The following is an 18,150-nucleotide window of genomic DNA, read 5'->3' on the forward strand; positions in this document are numbered from 1 at the left end:
TCGTGAAAAAATTGCATGAATCTAACTAAAATATTGTGATTCCAGCACTGCCTTTTAAATGGATGAGACTTATGGTGTGAACCTAAAGAGTGCAAATCTTCCCTAATTCATATATTTTATAAAAATATAGGTCGAATTTGAATATAAATTGGAAAACATTCTTTTCTTTTTTTTTTTACCTTGTTAAAAGTTACATTTATTTACTCCAGGTGAATATTAAGTATGAAATAAATAATGCAAGCTTCATCAATATTTATTTAACAGTTCCATAATAGAATTTGTGAATTAATATCCAATAATATATTTAATTATTATTAACATTATTAGTTTCGTCCAGATTGTTGTAATCAAATTTGGGTAGTTCAAGTGGCATAAGTGTTGGCAAAGTTCCTAATTCATTTACATCAGGACTGAGTTCACTACAAGGTGAAAATATATAGGGCGATGTACCACCTGACGAATCTGTCACAACCTTCAAACTGCTATTTTTGAATGACCCTAAAAAAGATAAAGATTATCATACAGAAATTTGCAATATCCTTACTGAATATCTTCTATAAAACAAATTAGAGTGAGACTTTTTGCTCGAGTGAAAAAACCTTTCAATAAGATTCTTTCATATTTCAGATATACAAATAACTGAAAATAGGAGAAAAGAGACGTTTATATAATATTGAACCAGACCAAATTATCTCCTGATAAGAGATATACCTTCGATTGATTTGTTTTGAATAAATGACCATAAGATTTGAACTTCAACTAACTTTGAATTTGATCTTTCAAGCTTATACTGTAATGAGTAAAGCAGGGAAAAACTTATCATTTTTTTAATAAGAGGAAAATTTCTCACTCAATCAATATTATTTTATTTGGATTTACCATCTTGTAGAAGTTCCAAATGCTTTATTCTTGATTTGAGGTGATCAATTTCCTTATTACGTTCATCCAGTTGTGTAACCAATATCTGTACAAGATCTTGCAACTGATTACGTAAAATTTTCAATTCTTCTATTGTAGTTCTATCATCTTTTGGATGTTTATTGCCTATTGCTTTAGTGTCCTCAACAATTTTGTCAAACTTGATACTTTTTTCATCAGTGTCACTCGTAGAACTGTCATTTTCATTACCAAAACGTCTTCGCTCTAAGCGATCAATAAGAGAATCTTGAACAATAATATTATGAAAAATTGCTGTCTTTAGGGCAGATTCCCCATCTTCGCTCTCTAACTCAAAACTAGACACAGAACTTTTCCTGTTCTTTACAACTTTCTCTTTTTGCATTTGTACAATACCGATTTGTTTTTCATTATATTTTTTCTGCAGTTGCAGTGATAGAAGCACCTTCTTATCAGTTGTTTTGGACATTGCCTCAGTAAAAAGCGAGATGGCATTTTTATGGCATTCAATACATTCTTCAAATTTTTTCTTACTGAGTAGTAATTCTGCTTTCCTTTCTTGCTGATGCGCCTGCAAAAAGTTTCTATTGATTGATGTTCATATAGATCTATAAAGCATACTTTGTTCAAAGCTGAATTCATCATGAATTGGTAATTTAAAGTGCCTGAGGAATTCATAATGGAATCCTCATTCATTTGACAAGATTCTTTTAATTTCATCAACTGGAACTTGAAGGAATAATTGTAGAAAAACAATTAAACTGGTATTTTTTCAAATAGAACGAATAGTAGATGAATTACGAGCTCAATACCGTAACATCTGGTTTATTGCAAAATTCAAAATTCCAATACCAGCCATAACTTGCTATGCTAATTCGATAAGTTTAAATGTCAAAGGCAAATGTTAGATTGATACGTCACATTGACAGGATTAATCATTGAATCACAGATATTGAGAAACTGATAAAAAAATTACTAATTAAACCTCATTTTCTTAGAATGAAATATTGGTTTCTTTCGAAGTTTTTATCAACCTTCTCTAAATATTAAGACGTTTCATTTTTCTATAATTTCTTTCAACAACTCATAAGAGTTCTTATATAAATGGGAAGATTTTATATCAAAACTTGGATGGACTATTTCTACATCTATGATTCCCAGACAAGTGAATATAAAATATAACCAATAACAATTAAGGAATAACCTCCAAAATCTCTGAAAATTGTTTTTCAACTAATTCTTAAATAACTTCAGGAAAAACTTTATTTTATGAAATAATTATATATTGATTTCTAAGAATAAATTTCACAAAATCAGTATCGGAAATGTCTGGACACGGAAAAACCGAAATCACTGATCCTGTTGAAGAAATGTTGAAAAAAACTGGATGTATAGAATTGCATTATCAGGTTCAAGAGTGTATTGCAGAAACGCAGGATTGGAGGAAATGTCAATCAACTGTATCAGAGTTTAGGAAATGCATGCAAGAATACGAGAACAGAAAACGGAAAAACCTTTAAAAAATGAAATTGAAAGAAGTATTTGTGTTTATGCTAGATTTATCGATGTGTTACTATGTTGAAATAAAATGAAAAACAAATTCAGATTTAGAATATTTCTCCTTCTGCTTCAATTCTCGGATTGAACCCTATCATTTGTCGAAAAATTTTTACTCAGGAGGTAATTATATATAGAGTACTCATTGAATATAAATAATATAATTACCTAGAATTTTAAATGAAATGTCTTTTATGCAGGAGCTTCTCTCCACATCTTTGAAATTTTTCTGGGATTCTCTGGTGGGGTGGGTGTGTGAAGCATGCTTCTTATAAAGATGCAAAGATGTTGATTTGTCTACCTCACACAATGTTTCATAGACCGATAGACCTCTGTTGTACTTGCTTGGTGTTTTAAATATTTTGGTAAGCTTTCTCTATTTGTCCTGAAAACACTGATACTCTCACACTATGGCTTATTATTTCCTCTTTTATCGCAAATTATATCAACACATATGAAATAGTCATATTATAATAAAATCATCTCATCTATCTATAGGAAAAAAAAAATCATCTATAAAAAAAAATTAATTTTATATTATAGTTCGAATTAATTCTTCTCTTCATGCTAAATATTTCGACATTAGAAAAAAATTAAAATATGAAGATAAAAAAAATTCAATTCTGCGGCGGGATTCGAAGCCAGGGTCATTCGTTCCAAAATCCCAATGAGAATTTCAAGAACTCTTAACTATCAACGTAGGACTTCTAAGTAAAAAATATAATATTATATTCCGTACAATTTATTTATTTCTTGATTTTCTCCTAAAAAATCATGGAATTTGTTCTCGAGCTTGGAGGGACAATGCGATATAACAAAGGATCTTTGTACTAAATTTCATGAAAATAGTCCTTAATACAGCGGACGGAAGGATTTTTTATTCGAATTTTGGATTATTGTTCTTCTTCAATCTTCCAGCTTGAACCAAAGGCCTGTTCTTTCATAAAAAAAAACATCAACCAATTATATTCCTCTGAGGATTTTTGGATTCTAAGTATTCTAAAACTTAAAATTTTCAGGAGGATTAATTTTTTTACTCGTACGATTCCAAAGATTTAATTATTATGTGAAATAAAACCAAAATCCGCCTGTTCGCCGTTCAGAGCTTTTCTCGAAAACTATACCTAAGAGCTGTTAAAATCAGTATAACTATCATTTGATCCTTCTAGGTCAAGAACATGAACCATGAATTTTGCAAAATCAAGAAAACATTCGAAAAAATCATTTCAGGAACTAAAGTTTTTACCACAAAATCCTAGCACTTCAGAATTAACAAAATTTGAAAATTTCAATCGGATTTCGGGATGAATAACTTCATTCTTTACTATATTATGTAGGTCCAAACGGCTGGATATATTTAGTGAAATTTTTTTTATTTTGATGTTTTCATATTTTTAAAGTGTAGGGGTATTTTGCGAGAAAAAAATGTAATCATATATAAGAGCGTAAAATTCAGCAAAATGATTCAAAATTAAAAGATGGATAAATAAGTTAAAAAAAGCGTGAATTTAATGACAAATGGCAATGAAAATGTCAAAAAATCTATTAAAATATTAATAATAATAATATAATCTTTATTTGCAGAATGAATTCATTGAATTTCTACTTGCATTGCACACCTATTGTATTGAGTGCGCTTTAATTATGATTGTATTGTCGTTATGTATTTCATATTTAATAAGCACCTGTACCTGAAAGAATATAGAGTGTGATAACTTCACTTGAGGAATTTATCGGTTAACTGAAACTAATTCCGAGAATTGAGAATCCCAGCAAACCATGTTGTTATATGCGCCTTACCGTTACATAACATCCCTAAGAAATGAGGTACATACCTGATACATCTCAAAACTAATGTATCTGGTACGTAACATTTCATATATCCACGAGATTATCTGAATTGTTCATGTATCATATACGTAACATTGTTATATTACTGAAGTTACATATATGATATATATTCAGGTTTCATGAAGGCTATATTAATCAGTTATATTACGTGTATGTAAGATAGTTACGTATCATATATGTAACATTCGTAATATATATGTTACATTGTTAATATTACGTAAATGTTATATAAATATAGCATATTCATGATATATATTAATCAGATCTACACAAGTACGTTTCATAATTACATATAGTTTTTTCAAACCCAATGAAAAAATGAAATTCAATTGAAATTTGAACTGCTTCTTCGAGTGACAATTTAAATTTCCCGCATTCTCTAGGTGGCGCTATAAACATTGTGAACCGTATTTTGGATTCGCGCTAAGACAAGTGTGTAAATTTCCATATACGAACTTTTCATTACTCTCGTAGAGAAGAGAAATATTTCTATAAAGATTAATCTTTGATTTCTATTATATGTGATAGTTACTTGTTCTATTGTATTGATACAATAATAATATATAAATATATATATATATTATTCTTAGACATTAGTTGTTTTTTATATTTTCGTGAAAACGTGGACGTGAGAAATATTTGCAAGGTAAGTTCATTTATGTATACTAACTAGGTACTACATTTACTAGGTAACTACATTTAAATATACAGGTCTCCATAAATTGGAAGTTCAAAGGAAAGTGAGAGATTCTATGGGCAATTTCAAATCCTATAAGCATGTGCCTGCAAACGCTTTATTTTCGAGATACCGGTGTTTCTTATCGTAGTTCTAGTTTTTTGTAATGATTATACCTACTAGTTTATCGAATCTTAATAAATCTCCGCTACATATTGGATAAATATAAGTACCAACGCATCTTCTCACTTTTATAATTAATTTAATCGTCACAGCTTACTCACTGGATCTTTGTAATAATTTGAATTTTCCTGAAGATTATACTAGAGAATTGTTTGAATTTTTTTTCGAAATCGGTAGTAGGTACGACAAAACTACAAGAAACTAAAAAATGTAGCACTGGAGCAAAGTTTCTCTTTCATATTTCTAAACTGCCAGTGCGGTCCACCATAAAAAAGTTCTGGAGGGAAGAAAGTGCAGGGCACTGTTCCTGAAAAAATATCACTCTGTATATTTGCATTCAAAGTTAGCATATAACATGATGAAAACTTCAAATTGAAATATCTAGACATAATATATCTTCTGAAAGGAATAAGTTGCTTGAGGTGGAAATTTGAAAAAAAATTAAAGTTTAACATTGTATTTCGAAAACAAAGCGTTTGTGTGTCCACGTTCATTGGACTTTTTTTGAAATGATAATAGAAATCTGTAATTTTCGTTTCTATATATATATATATATATATAATTTTCGTTTCTACCTCCCTGTATAAATGTTCAATAAATTTACAAATAACCAGAGATCGAAACTTCATTTTATTAAATCTATTATTCTTCATTGTTCAAAGATGCACCGAACAAAGCAAAGAAAATTGGTAACAGAGCTATCTACACGACAGAGACGTAGATTAATAGCTGCCCAAAAAAAATATTTTCTTGGAAATGAGACTAGAACTCCTACTTCTTTGTCTCGTACTGCTGCTTCTGTGTCTGCTACTCCTGCTGATAGTTGTCCATCGAGTTCCAAACAAAATATAGAAAATATATCTTCTTTGGAACAAGAAATACCTTCTAGTGATTCTAATAGTTTTAGTAAAATACAAAGTGACACTCATACTGCTCAAATCGCTAGCTCTATTTTAAGTCCATCTAATGTCGTATATAATAATAATCCTTGGGTTTCCACAAATGATGATGAAACATTTACTATATCACTCCGTTCTTGTTTCATTAAACATAATATTTCGCAGTCAGCTATTAGTGATATTTTGAAAGTGCTGGTAAATCATGGTGTTGCAAATCTTCCTTTGGATGCAAGAACTTTCATGAAAACGCAGAGGAATGTTAGTTCCAAGATAGATAATGTCAATGGGGGGCAATACTGTCATGTGGGTGTTCTGGATGGTCTTAAATCGTCAATAAAGAAATATTATAGAGTGTGCCCTCTTGAAATTAAACTAGATTTCAACATAGACGGTCTTCCAGTCTCCAAAAGTACAAACGGCCAGTTCTGGCCAATACTGGCTGCAATCCATGATGACTTTTATTCACACCCGTTTCCTGTAGGAATTCATTATGGAAATAGCAAACCCTTAGATTCTAATTTATTTTTGAAACCTTTCGTTGAGGAAATGAAAATCTTGCTTGACAAGGGTTTGGATTACAATGGTCACCATGTACAAATTAGGGTCAATGCAATAATATGTGACTCCCCTGCTAGAGCCTTTATTTGTGGAACAAAAAGTCATACTGGATATTTTGGATGTCCCAAATGTGAGACTGAGGGTGACTTTATTGAGAATAGACTAGTTTTTCCAGAATTAACTGCGAAATTAAGAAATAACTTTTCGTTCAGAAATAAAAGCCAGCCAGATCACCACAAAATTGATACTATACTTCAAGAGCTTGACATTGACATGATCTCACAAATACCTTTGGATCCAATGCATTTGGTTTATTTGGGAGTGACAAAACGGTTACTTCAATTTTGGGTACAGGGAAGAATGGATGTTAGGATGAATAAAGCGAGGCTTGTAGAAAGCGAGTTGCGTTATTCAAAATTGAAGGAATTCATCACTAACGAATTCTCTCGTTTACCTAGGCCTCTTTCAGATGTAGATAGATGGAAGGCAACTGAATTGAGGCTTTTTTTGTTATACACAGGGATAGTTGTATTGAGGGATTCTCTGCCAAAAGCTATGTACCACCATTTTTTATCTTTATCAGTAGCCATTCGGATTTTATCCAGCTCACATTTATCTCATTTGATTTGTTATGCAGAAGAGAATTTGAAATATTTTGTTCAAAAGTATTCATCTTTCTATGGAGATCAATATCTCAATTTTAATGTACATTGTTTAATACATTTATGTAATGAAGTTAGGAATTTTGGACCAATTCAGAATTTCAGCGCTTTTAAATTTGAGAATTACATGTACCAATTAAAACAAAAGCTTAAAACTTCAGGCAAACCACTTCATCAGATAGTGAACAGATTAAATGAAGCAAAATCTTTGGACATTGAATCATCTGAAAATAAATCTTATCCAGAGTTCCATATCTCAGGTCAAACTGTCAAACTGATAGAATTTTCAAATTTTTCCATTTCTTCAAAAAAACCTAATAATTGTTTTATATTGAAAAGTGGTAAAATTATAATTATTGAGAATATGAAGATCGAGGGCACTAAAGTGTTCATAACTTGTAGATATTTCACAAAATATCTCGATTTGTTTAGAGTACCATGTCAATCATCTTTGGTTGGAATATTTACAGTATGCCTTGAGGATTTGAGTGGAGTTGTTAATATTGAATTTACTGACGATATATTTTCAAGTAAATGCTTGCTACTTCCAGACCAAGCAAATAATAATTATATTGTAATGAAGCTGGTTCATTGCTGAATTGTATTTTTTGTGTAAACCTTTTGGGTTACTGAAAGTCATTTATTAAATTAAATATCTATTTGTAATTTAGTTCAATTTTTTTTTCTCTATTCATTCAAAACTGAAATTCTTTTTCAAACATGGCTGACCTTCTAAAATGAATTATAATGAAAATTTTGCTCAGTTAGGTTTCAGAATACAAAATGGCTTACGCAGTGGTCCATTTTATTGAAGATGATGTGTTCAGTGAAGTTCCTGTAAGTTGGCTGAATTTCGACAATACTGAATGTGTCTGGCCCCCGAATAATCCTAAAAATGTTAGAAATTTAATAAAAATGAGAGCTGCCCCCAAAAGTGACTGGCCCTCTCACAAAGTAAATTTGGAGGGAATATATGGTAAGTTTATATAATATTGAACAATGTATTATGATATGTGAAGTAGATGGGCCTTATTCTATGGGATATTATCTTCATGAGCATTTACTTTTTGAATCACTCCTTCAAAACATTAAATTTTTCCAGAGAAATATGAAAAGGCGATTAAAAAAGCAGGGAATAACGATTATACTTCTTCTGCTGATGAAGTTAGAGGAAGGGGGATGAGAAAGAAAATTCCTCAGTACTCTTCAAGTGAATCAGGTGGTAATTAGTGATGTGTGTTAACCTTGTTCAATAGTTTCAACTGATATTGACATTTTCAGATAGTATGACTCCACCTCCTTTCATAAACTTACAAGGGACTGAAGTGATATGGGAGCAGTCTGATAATGCATTCAATATGACTGATATGATCTCTGTTGAACAGAATATTGATGGTAAGATTAGACGTTGCATATCAAAGGAAAATATTGCTCGCTCAAACTGTAGCAGAAATAAACTGATAAAATTATTTTCTACCGATACCCTCACATATCAAAACATTGACCATATAACTTGTAGTTGAAATATATCTTACATTTCTCATGTTTCAGTAAATTCACTTGAGGACATTACCCCATTCCACGATGAGGCTATAAATAAAGCTAGCTCTAGTACACATCACATCACCTGCGCCAGCACTCAAGCAGAATTCGGTAATTATACTATATACTTCATTGATGTAATTGATATTCGATTTGATTAATTTTCATCTAAATATATGATTTTCTGTTAGTACCTTATGAAAACAAGTTGGAGAAAAAAATTGGTAAGTATATAAACCCAAAAACATTTGATTGTATGATAACCAGAAAAATTATATTGCAGATGTACTATTGGCTTTGGTCAATTCAATGTCCATAAAAATGGAAGAAATGAATGAAAGGCTCAAACATATAGAAGTTACCCAACAACCGAACACTGCCAATTTAAAATTCTTTCTGGAGAATCTTCCATGTGATAGCATGGAAGATATGAAAAGACTAAATGACCTGCTGGAGAAGGAGGAAGAGAAAAATAACTTTGTAAGTTAACTTTTAGTTCTCTATATAAAGAACTAATCATTATTTTCATCTCTTATAGATTAACTACCTTCAAACAATTGGCGGTGCACACCCTAAAGATAGGGTGAAGAGAATCATGAAAACTCTTATGACAAACAAGTTAGCATTGAGTTGCTCCTGGCTGGGCTTGAGGAATAATATAAGAGCAAGTGATTTCCTCTGCATAAAAATAGCTCAAAGTAAGATTCTATGGTATTAGGTATGCTGCTTTTTTTCATTTTGAATTCAGTTCAATGCTATTAATTTTAAGGTTTTATTGTCACTCTTTTTTCTCCTTTCAATGACCTGCAAGAAATTATTAATTATTTAAGTTATAATCGAAATTCAAAAGGAAATTATATTGAAATCCTTCTATAACTGATGATTTGGATCCCTTCAATTTGAATTTTGAAAAAAATTCTAAAAATAGATCCAAACAAATATAAATCTCTACTTGAAAATAATTCTCTCTCTCAGGTGGGTTCAGAGAAATATATATAATTTTTTTTTAATCAAACAACAAACCTATCTATCTAACTACCTAACTAATTACCTATCTATTGAAATGAAATTTATGCAAACAATTGAAAACACTTATCTTAATAATTTTCTTCTCCACTTAATCTTGTTCCATAAATTCTTCTTTCAAAATAAAACTCCTATTCTATACTACTTTGATGTTCCAACTCCAAATTCTTTCCAATTCCAATTTCCTTTTTTCAATATCTTCATAAATTCTTCTTCAACTCGTTAATAACTTCTATTGATATCAAAATTCAACTTATTTAAAAAAAACTCCTCTAAATTACTTCTTACAATTTTCTGCTTGACACGTCTCTCTTCCATTATTTTTCTTTCTATCCTCGATTTTTTTAGTTTTCAATGTTTTCATCCCTTTATCTGATGATCTCATTTTATCTATGTACTCAGTAATATCTATGCCACTGTCATTTAATTTTGAAATTTCTTTTTCTTACTTAACTTAACTATCTTTAATAACAAAAATAACACCTATTTTTTTTTAAATTTGAATGTTATGTATAAAACCAAATGATTATCTATGAAACCAACTGAGAATTTCGAATTATTTCCAATTTTACTTAAATTTTAATGACTACTCAAATTTTTGAGTGTGGAATCCATAACACTAACTTCCTCCATAAATAAACAACACTGTTTATTGTTAATAGCATATATTGCTGCATGTTTTGGTAGATTGATGATGGTATGTGTGATTGTGTGCATGGCTTGTATGTTCAGAGTTGAATTATATGTAGTTGGATGTTTGTTCTTCGTTTTTATGGTAGTTCACATTTAAGAAAGAGTACACATAGTTTAGAAGTTGAACCTCAATTATTCATCTACTCAATAAGGAGTATCTGAGTAAAGTGTGCAAATTGTTACTACTACTAGACTATTTTTCTGCTTTACTTCATTTATGTTTGTGAGGTGTGTACCTGTGTTATTCTCTGCTATTTGTGAAATTAAAAAAAATCTACATTTATATACACACTTTTCTACTATTGTTATTATTGATCAATTTCAAAACAAATAATGGTGCTTTTTAGGAACTAACTTTTTCATTTTTCGAATGTTCCCCATATAATTAAACTTTTAGTTTGATATAGAAAATTTTACAAAGCGCATAAATTAGTTTCAAGTTGAGGAACCCCTTCTAAAGTTGTCCATGTACTCAAAACTTCTATAACACATATTATTGTGCATGAATTCCATATTTTTTTGTAGAATATATTATTATTTTATCCAATCAGAAAGCCTCGTAATTGGGAATATTAATTGAAAATGCCATTTTTTAATCACATTTAAATATGTTTAGGTTTTGCAAGTCAGTCTTTTATTCAAAATGCCGAATTCGAGAAGATAGCAGCTGAGTGGATAAGGCTAGCCTCATTGAGATTTAAAAGAGAAAAATGAATATTGTTTGGTGTAATTTAATCATATGAATGTTTTTTAATCAGATTATAATTTTCCAATAATTCTATGATCTTTCATTTAACAATTTTAAATGAACCCTTGGTCATTATATGAATCCTGTTTTACCATCCAAAATTTATTTGTAATCAAAGGTGGTACATACACACGAAAGAATTTTAATTTTGCTGAATTAACTAGATTCTAATCAATATATCATTGTTGACTAGAAAATATCTTAATATAAAATGGATGAAAGATGGAGCTTTCTTTGATTACATATAGTTTTGAAATGTACCTTCAATAATTCATAAATATCTCTTCTGCATAATTCTGTAAGAGGTAATAATAAATATTCATATTATTTATTTAGCACTTGGCTAGTATAAATTATCATCGACTAGATACTTGCATTTTTAGATCTAACTGAAATTGTTTATTATATTTCAGTCAATTTTGTTTTGTTTTCAAGGTTGTGAAAAAAATGTAAAAAAAATTCTTTAAAACGAAACATAATTGTGTGGTGTCGATATATTAAGATTTTCTTATATGCAATTTGTTGAGTTCTTCCTCCAAGAAGAATTATATATGTATTGTTTTTGAATTGTATGGAGAATTTTCCACTGAGAATATATTAGGATATAAATATATTCAAATAGCCGTAATGTTTTTCTTATATATCATGTTTATAGCTGGTATATTTCTTGTATTTATCTTGCACAGAAGTGATGTATAGTTTTGTATTGCATGGAGAATTTTCACTGAGCAAATATTATGTAATATAACTATATACAGGCTGGTCATGTTCTTGTAGAGATATTTGATACGTCTATGGTATATCCACTTTCAAGGTGAAAACGTAATAATAACTTATCATAAGGATATCAGGCTGTTCAAGGTTGAAGATTTTGTTGTAAAATCTATAAACTTGAGCAACCTCTTTATATAATTTTCTTATTATGAATTTATATGGACCTTTATTCATATATATGATGTTTCCATGTCTAAAACTGAATACTCTCAAAACTGTTTTATTATGAACAAAAAACTGGGCCTATCTGTATATATATATATATTTGGTATATATGTGCTCAGTAATGAATTCTCCATGCAATATGAAACTATTAACAATAAGCAGTTCTGTGTGAGATACATCACAGAAATATATAAGCTGCAAGCATGATATATAAGAGAAACGTTAGAGCTATCTGAATGTTATATGAAAGGTACGTATTATCTATGTAAATTATTATATAACAGCAATATATCAGCTACGTAAATGATACATAAAGGATATTACAGATGTAATGTACCAGCAATATAATTTCAATGTATCATGTAAGGTACATCATCTATACAGAAATGTAACAGCTACGTATATGATACATAAAGGATGTACCATAAATATTACAGATGTAATATACCAGCGATGTATCATGTATGTTACATGAAATGTAACAGCTACGTATATGATACATAAAGGATGTACCATAAATATTACAGATGTAATATACCAGCGATGTATCATGTATGTTACATGATCTGTACATGATACATGGCAATTTTGTTACATGTTATGTAACGGAAGGCGGACATAGAGCGGTCGTTGAGCGGTACTAGAAAGGCGCATGTATGTTACATTGTTATGTAACATAGATCGTTGTAATATATATGTTATGTCTATGATACGTATTTGTGTTTGCTGGGATGCAATTTGCAAAATTTTGGGAATGAGTTCCCTTTAGGGAGGGGTATTGTTAAATCTTACCTGAAACTTGCAGCTTTCTTATGGTTTTGTTGAAAACATTCCGTAGTTGTTTCTGTAGTGAGAACACTATTTTGAAATTCCAGTTTCTCATAACTAGTTTATCTATTCCCTGTCGAAGTGAAAAACAATTCAAATTTTGAATATTGAACTATAGTACCCTGAAATCGAAATGGAAGATGTAAGTAAACCACAAAATGCATATATCCATTCAGTCCAATTACTCAATTTGCTTGTAATTTTCTTTTCAAGTTAGAAGTTTTGTAGAATATATGAACCTGAAAACGCTGAATATCTTATGGTTTATAATTATCTCTTATCTCAAATTATATCAACACGTATGCAAAAATCATACTACTTATAATCATAATCATCTTTATGAGAAAAGACTGCAAATTCAACGTTAAAGTTAATTATTTCCCCTTTCAGAGTAACGTAAAAAAATGGAAATATAATATAATAATGTAGAAAAATTTTAATATTCAACGGTTGGATACGAACCAACGGTCATTCTTTCCGAAATCCAAATAAGAATTTCAAATATACTTACTCCGAAACTACGACTAGGAATATTATATTCAGTACTTACAATATAACAAAGTTCTTCATTATTCCGGAAAAAAGAAAGATTTAACAATATAATGCAAATACTATAATAATAAGAGATGCATAAGATATATTGAGGAAAACGAACATAATCTGATCAACTTTTTTTTTTGTGTTTTTTCGATATCTTGGAAAATATTTCGACGAATCCAACGATATTCTAATAGAAATATATTCAGAATTGAATACTCGATATCATCATATACTATAAGAAACGAAATCAATTAATTTTTTCCATTCCCTGTGTAACTGAAGGAGCTTAGGCTTCAAGAATATTTTAGATCGGTAGGAAATGTCGAAAAACATTATATTCCGAATTTTCAGATTTCAAATAGGCTACGTTCGTCTAATAGAATAGGCACTCGAACTTAAAACACCCTGTATATAATGGAACATATCGAAAGGGGAAAATCAAACCTTTCCAACATTTCTTTTTAATATTTTTATATGCGTTTTCGTTTATAGTTTAGACGAATCTGTTATAAAGAGTGATAAATGATATTGTGCTAAAATGGTTCGACATTCAAGTTCTGTTTTTAAGAAAGGTCTTACAAAAGCCTGCGACTGTAGATTTAAAAAATTAAAAATAATCATTATGATATTAAATGTATGTATTTTATTTGCAGAAAAAAGTGATCAAATATGGAAATACTGCAGGTGTAGCACCAGGAATCTGTTCCCCTAAACATATAGAGACCAAAAAATATGAAGCACTTCAGAACAAAAGGACAACTACTAAAATTAAACCCATCGAAATAGGGGATTTACAGAAGAAAGATGATTCAACTAGACCAGGTTCAGTTGCTCAAAGATTGAAGGGAAATGGTCCTTACTTTATCGATGCAATTCCGATTCATACCTTGAACAATGAAAAAACAGACAGAAATTCATCTTCAACTTCCAAATCAGATAAGATTTCCACCGAATCTGGATTTAATTTGGAATTGTACTGCAGAAGGAAAATAACTGAGTATTTTCATGATGAATCTCTGGATGTGTCATACTCTGAATATTTACAGAGCAAAAACGCGATCATTGGGGGAACACGCATCAACGGTGCTTTGATCAAACCCATTCCAATTGATTGCGACTACCCAAGGCTACCAACATCAGATGAAAATGATGAGGCGTCTTCAAGTAGCCAAGATTTCAATTTTAGGGAGTATTTTTCGCGGGCAACTGCCAAAAAAGAGAGGAAAAAGGTGGCTAGAGATTTACGAGAGAGTTCCGAGGATACTTCAGAATTCGTGTCATCAACAGATTCATCGACTGATTCTGATTGATGAGAAGAAATCATTTTTAAGTAGACTTGTATTGCCTTTGAGCAGTGCAGATCATTGAGTCCAATATTAGAGAGAGAAAGATTGAGCCCTCATATCACAACCATGACGAAGACGTAGATGTTCGAATTTAAACCATGATGAAGGAAGCCAAATCATTTAACCTTTAATAGCTCAATTGATTCAACCAATCATAACATCGGTTGGTTGGCTTGGGCCTCTAGCCATGGGATATATAAACATCGTGTGCGTCTCACCTTTATGTTAGAGTCAACTCTTTTCTCTTTCTGTGCTATCTACTTATTATTAGATCATTGGTCATGATGGTCGTTAGCAGCGAGAAGTAAATGATTTTTCAAAGAATAACTAAAGGGAAAAGTAAAACGTGTGGGTAGTGATCAATTAAAAAAGTTGTAACTAATGTTCTTCTAGATTAAGTTCAGTCGTTAAACTTCCAACAATTGAAACTAAGAAATATATGATTTTATTTATTTATTATTATGTTGAATATAATTTATTTGTTGAATGCATTAGGAGTATGCTCAAACTCATTATCAACTAAATGCCCGAAGATTATAATATATGATGTTGAATTTATTTGTTGTTGTTTCTGATGTAAAAATATTTTCCTTTATAAAACTAAGACATCCCAACAACCCACTCTTTATATCCCATTCAATCAGCTTTTATATCAGACAATGGAAATAGAACCAATACTGGGGAAGAATACAAAAACTCGGCAAAAAATTCATCACAATCCAAAATAATATCAACATAATGAAGCCATGGATACACCACTGCAATAGAACATCTACACCGGTGGTTTCCAAACTAATTTTTTTCGAGGACCGCTTTACTGGTTTCGTTGGACCCCCGCAATATATGTTATAGGTATCTACAACCTTTTTTTTTTAGTTGAAGAACTGCTTGGAAAAATTGAAAAGGGTGTATAAAATTGAATTCGGCACAGACGATAACAATTTTGCCCCTCAAGCAAATTCATTAATTCCGTTGAATATTTTGGAATGACACAATAAAATACGATATTAACAATTTGTGGATTAAATTGGGGCACTACGCAGTTTCGCGTTGCTTAGTGATTGAAGCCAAGACGATATTTTTGCTATTCACAATAGAAACCAGAAAAATTTTCGTGGACCCCCATTTGTCCTTCACGACACCCTGAACCACTTTGGGAATCACTGATCTACACCAAAGGGAAAGTCACCAGCTTTGCCACTTTTCTAACACATTTAAAATCACTAGATTAATATATACTTTTTGATATTTTCTAATTGAATATGTAAAATATAACTGGCTGGAAGACTGCAGCGATAGCCTTCTGATTGAAAGATTAATAAATTTAGTTTCTCTCTCTATTAATATATTTGTCCATAATAATTTTGCTGTTTCGTGATTCTTCATTGTAGTGTTATATGAATTGAATTAAAAAGGAGTTTCTCAGCCTTTTCCTCCATTTCTCCTTCTAGCTATAGTCAGTTGTTATCTAGCAGGTTACATTGCCAAGAAGGAGATCCCTTTGTCCTGTTGAAAGAATAGTAAGCTCAAAAAATGCTGAACATGGTAAAAACGCACTAGTTTCAAATCCATCCAATAGGAAATTTTTAAATATGATCGCTAAAAAAGTTGTAGCAAGATACTTGTATAAAAATTTTGCTTCAAAAGTATGACTCAACCAATAGACATCTTTCACATAAAGCATGAACTGATTGACAAACTGAGCATTGTAGGAAAAAAAACTTTGACCTTATTTTTGAAAACTGTTCTTCTGAAAGAGATTTTGAATGAACAATCACCTAAGGATTTTGAAAGACTTTACAACTCTGGTACATGCATTAAATTACAGCACATTAGGTTCAGAAGATTTCAGTATGGATAAATTTAGTTCACAGTTAGATTAATATTATTGCGGGTAATCAAATTTAGGATAAATCTTTGCTAGAAGCTGCCATAAAAAAATGAAAGTTCATTGAGCAATTGTTCGGCAACTCTGATGTTGAAAAATAAAATGCTTATCCTCTTTATGTCATGATATGGTTGCCATTACTGTAAAATTGTAGTTATTGTTTAACGCAAAGGTAAACATGGTGCATTAACTAACTGTGTGATGAGAACTTCGTTCTATTCATTATATTTTACGTGGTTCATATAAAATTTTATTAAACAATTTTCATATAACAATGAGAACTTGAAACAAGTTTATTGATATATTATATCGAAATAGTACATTACATTAATCTAAGGATTGCTACATAATACTAATTATTTAGTATTTCGGGGCTGGACTTTCAAGCTTAGAATAATCAACATTTGGGGAATAGAACTGAAATAGAAGAAAACTATTAGTTGAAAAAACATTCATGGGAATAAATTATTGGAGTATAAATATTTATTTTCAATAATCAATCATGATTGATGCATCTCACCTTATATTGTTTGGCTCTGAACTCCTCGTTGGAAATTTCTCCTCTGTTAATCCATTGTACATCAGGGTTCCTCAAAGCTAAACGTAATGTGTAGAACGCTGCTCCAAAACAACCAGCACCAACACAAATATATAGAGGAATGAGCTGAAATATGTGAAAGTTATGTAATTTTTTTCAAAAATGTTCAGTATTATTGCAAGTTTATGTGATTATTACTCACAGGCTTATGGTGCATAAGGCTCTTCCAAGTCATTCCCTTCATCATCTTGATTTGATTTTTGGGGGGACTTACGAAGGATAAAACTTTTTAACTTTACGTAATGAGAAATGTCTAGTAGTAAATGTAGAATCTAAAAATGTCAACGATGACTTTAAATTGACAACTGACTTGGAGAACACAGAATACACCATAAAACATTGATTAAGGGATAACCAAAAATTTCATTGAGGTTTTCAAAAAATAACTTTCAGTTGAAAATTTTTGAATCTACTGAATAAAGGACGTCTCACGTTCAGTTTTATCATTGATTTATTAGACTTGAAAATTCATATTTCTGAGCGTTCAGGATCATTGTGGAATGAAAACAGATTTTTATACCCAATTTTATAGAAATTGTTTCTGTACCTAGGTTATCAGCGAAGTCGAAACGACAGGTGCGATTTTGGTATATCATTTCGGATAATTAATATTTGAGATTGTTAAGTAAGCCTGGTATCGAAATTGATAATAATTAAATTATTATCAATTTCGATACCAGGCTTACTTAACAATCTCAAATATTACTACAAGATTGGCG

At 30.5% G+C, this 18,150-nt stretch overlaps 3 protein-coding genes and 1 long non-coding RNA gene across 5 annotated transcripts; 2 read left to right on the plus strand and 2 right to left on the minus strand.

The window, feature by feature from the left end:
• Positions 1-237: 237 nt before the first annotated feature.
• LOC123681097 (nuclear receptor-binding factor 2-like) lies at positions 238-1,801 on the minus strand. The gene is made up of 3 exons (XM_045619305.1): positions 1,519-1,801; positions 880-1,468; positions 238-498 (listed from the first exon to the last, which is right to left on the minus strand). Exons 1-3 carry the CDS (start codon positions 1,615-1,617, stop codon positions 305-307), a joined length of 882 nt encoding a protein of 293 aa, XP_045475261.1. The 5' UTR covers positions 1,618-1,801; the 3' UTR covers positions 238-304.
• LOC123681115 lies at positions 437-819 on the plus strand. The gene is made up of 2 exons (XR_006747627.1): positions 437-571; positions 628-819. It is a non-coding gene; the product is annotated as an uncharacterized LOC123681115 (long non-coding RNA).
• Positions 1,802-4,882: 3,081 nt separating the features above from the next.
• On the plus strand, positions 4,883-11,321 carry LOC123681083. Of its 2 annotated transcripts, XM_045619298.1 has the most exons (8): positions 4,883-4,951; positions 8,048-8,259; positions 8,386-8,505; positions 8,565-8,678; positions 8,835-8,936; positions 9,017-9,049; positions 9,109-9,305; positions 9,364-11,321. In XM_045619298.1, exons 2-8 carry the CDS (start codon positions 8,067-8,069, stop codon positions 9,541-9,543), a joined length of 939 nt encoding a protein of 312 aa, XP_045475254.1. In that variant the 5' UTR covers positions 4,883-4,951; positions 8,048-8,066; the 3' UTR covers positions 9,544-11,321. The 2 variants fall into 2 exon arrangements, with proteins under 2 accessions (XP_045475254.1, XP_045475256.1); XM_045619300.1 differs by lacking the exon at positions 4,883-4,951 and having other exon boundaries at positions 8,054-8,259; positions 8,386-8,502.
• A 5,791-nt stretch (positions 11,322-17,112) lies between these two features.
• On the minus strand, positions 17,113-17,734 carry LOC123681106 (cytochrome c oxidase subunit NDUFA4). Its single transcript, XM_045619314.1, has 3 exons — positions 17,574-17,734; positions 17,354-17,497; positions 17,113-17,250 (listed from the first exon to the last, which is right to left on the minus strand). Exons 1-3 carry the CDS (start codon positions 17,616-17,618, stop codon positions 17,194-17,196), a joined length of 246 nt encoding a protein of 81 aa, XP_045475270.1. The 5' UTR covers positions 17,619-17,734; the 3' UTR covers positions 17,113-17,193.
• Positions 17,735-18,150: the final 416 nt, after the last annotated feature.

The sequence above is a fragment of the Harmonia axyridis genome, chromosome 1 (assembly GCF_914767665.1).
Source record: "Harmonia axyridis chromosome 1, icHarAxyr1.1, whole genome shotgun sequence".
In the NCBI taxonomy this organism is placed as follows: Eukaryota; Metazoa; Arthropoda; class Insecta; order Coleoptera; family Coccinellidae; genus Harmonia; species Harmonia axyridis.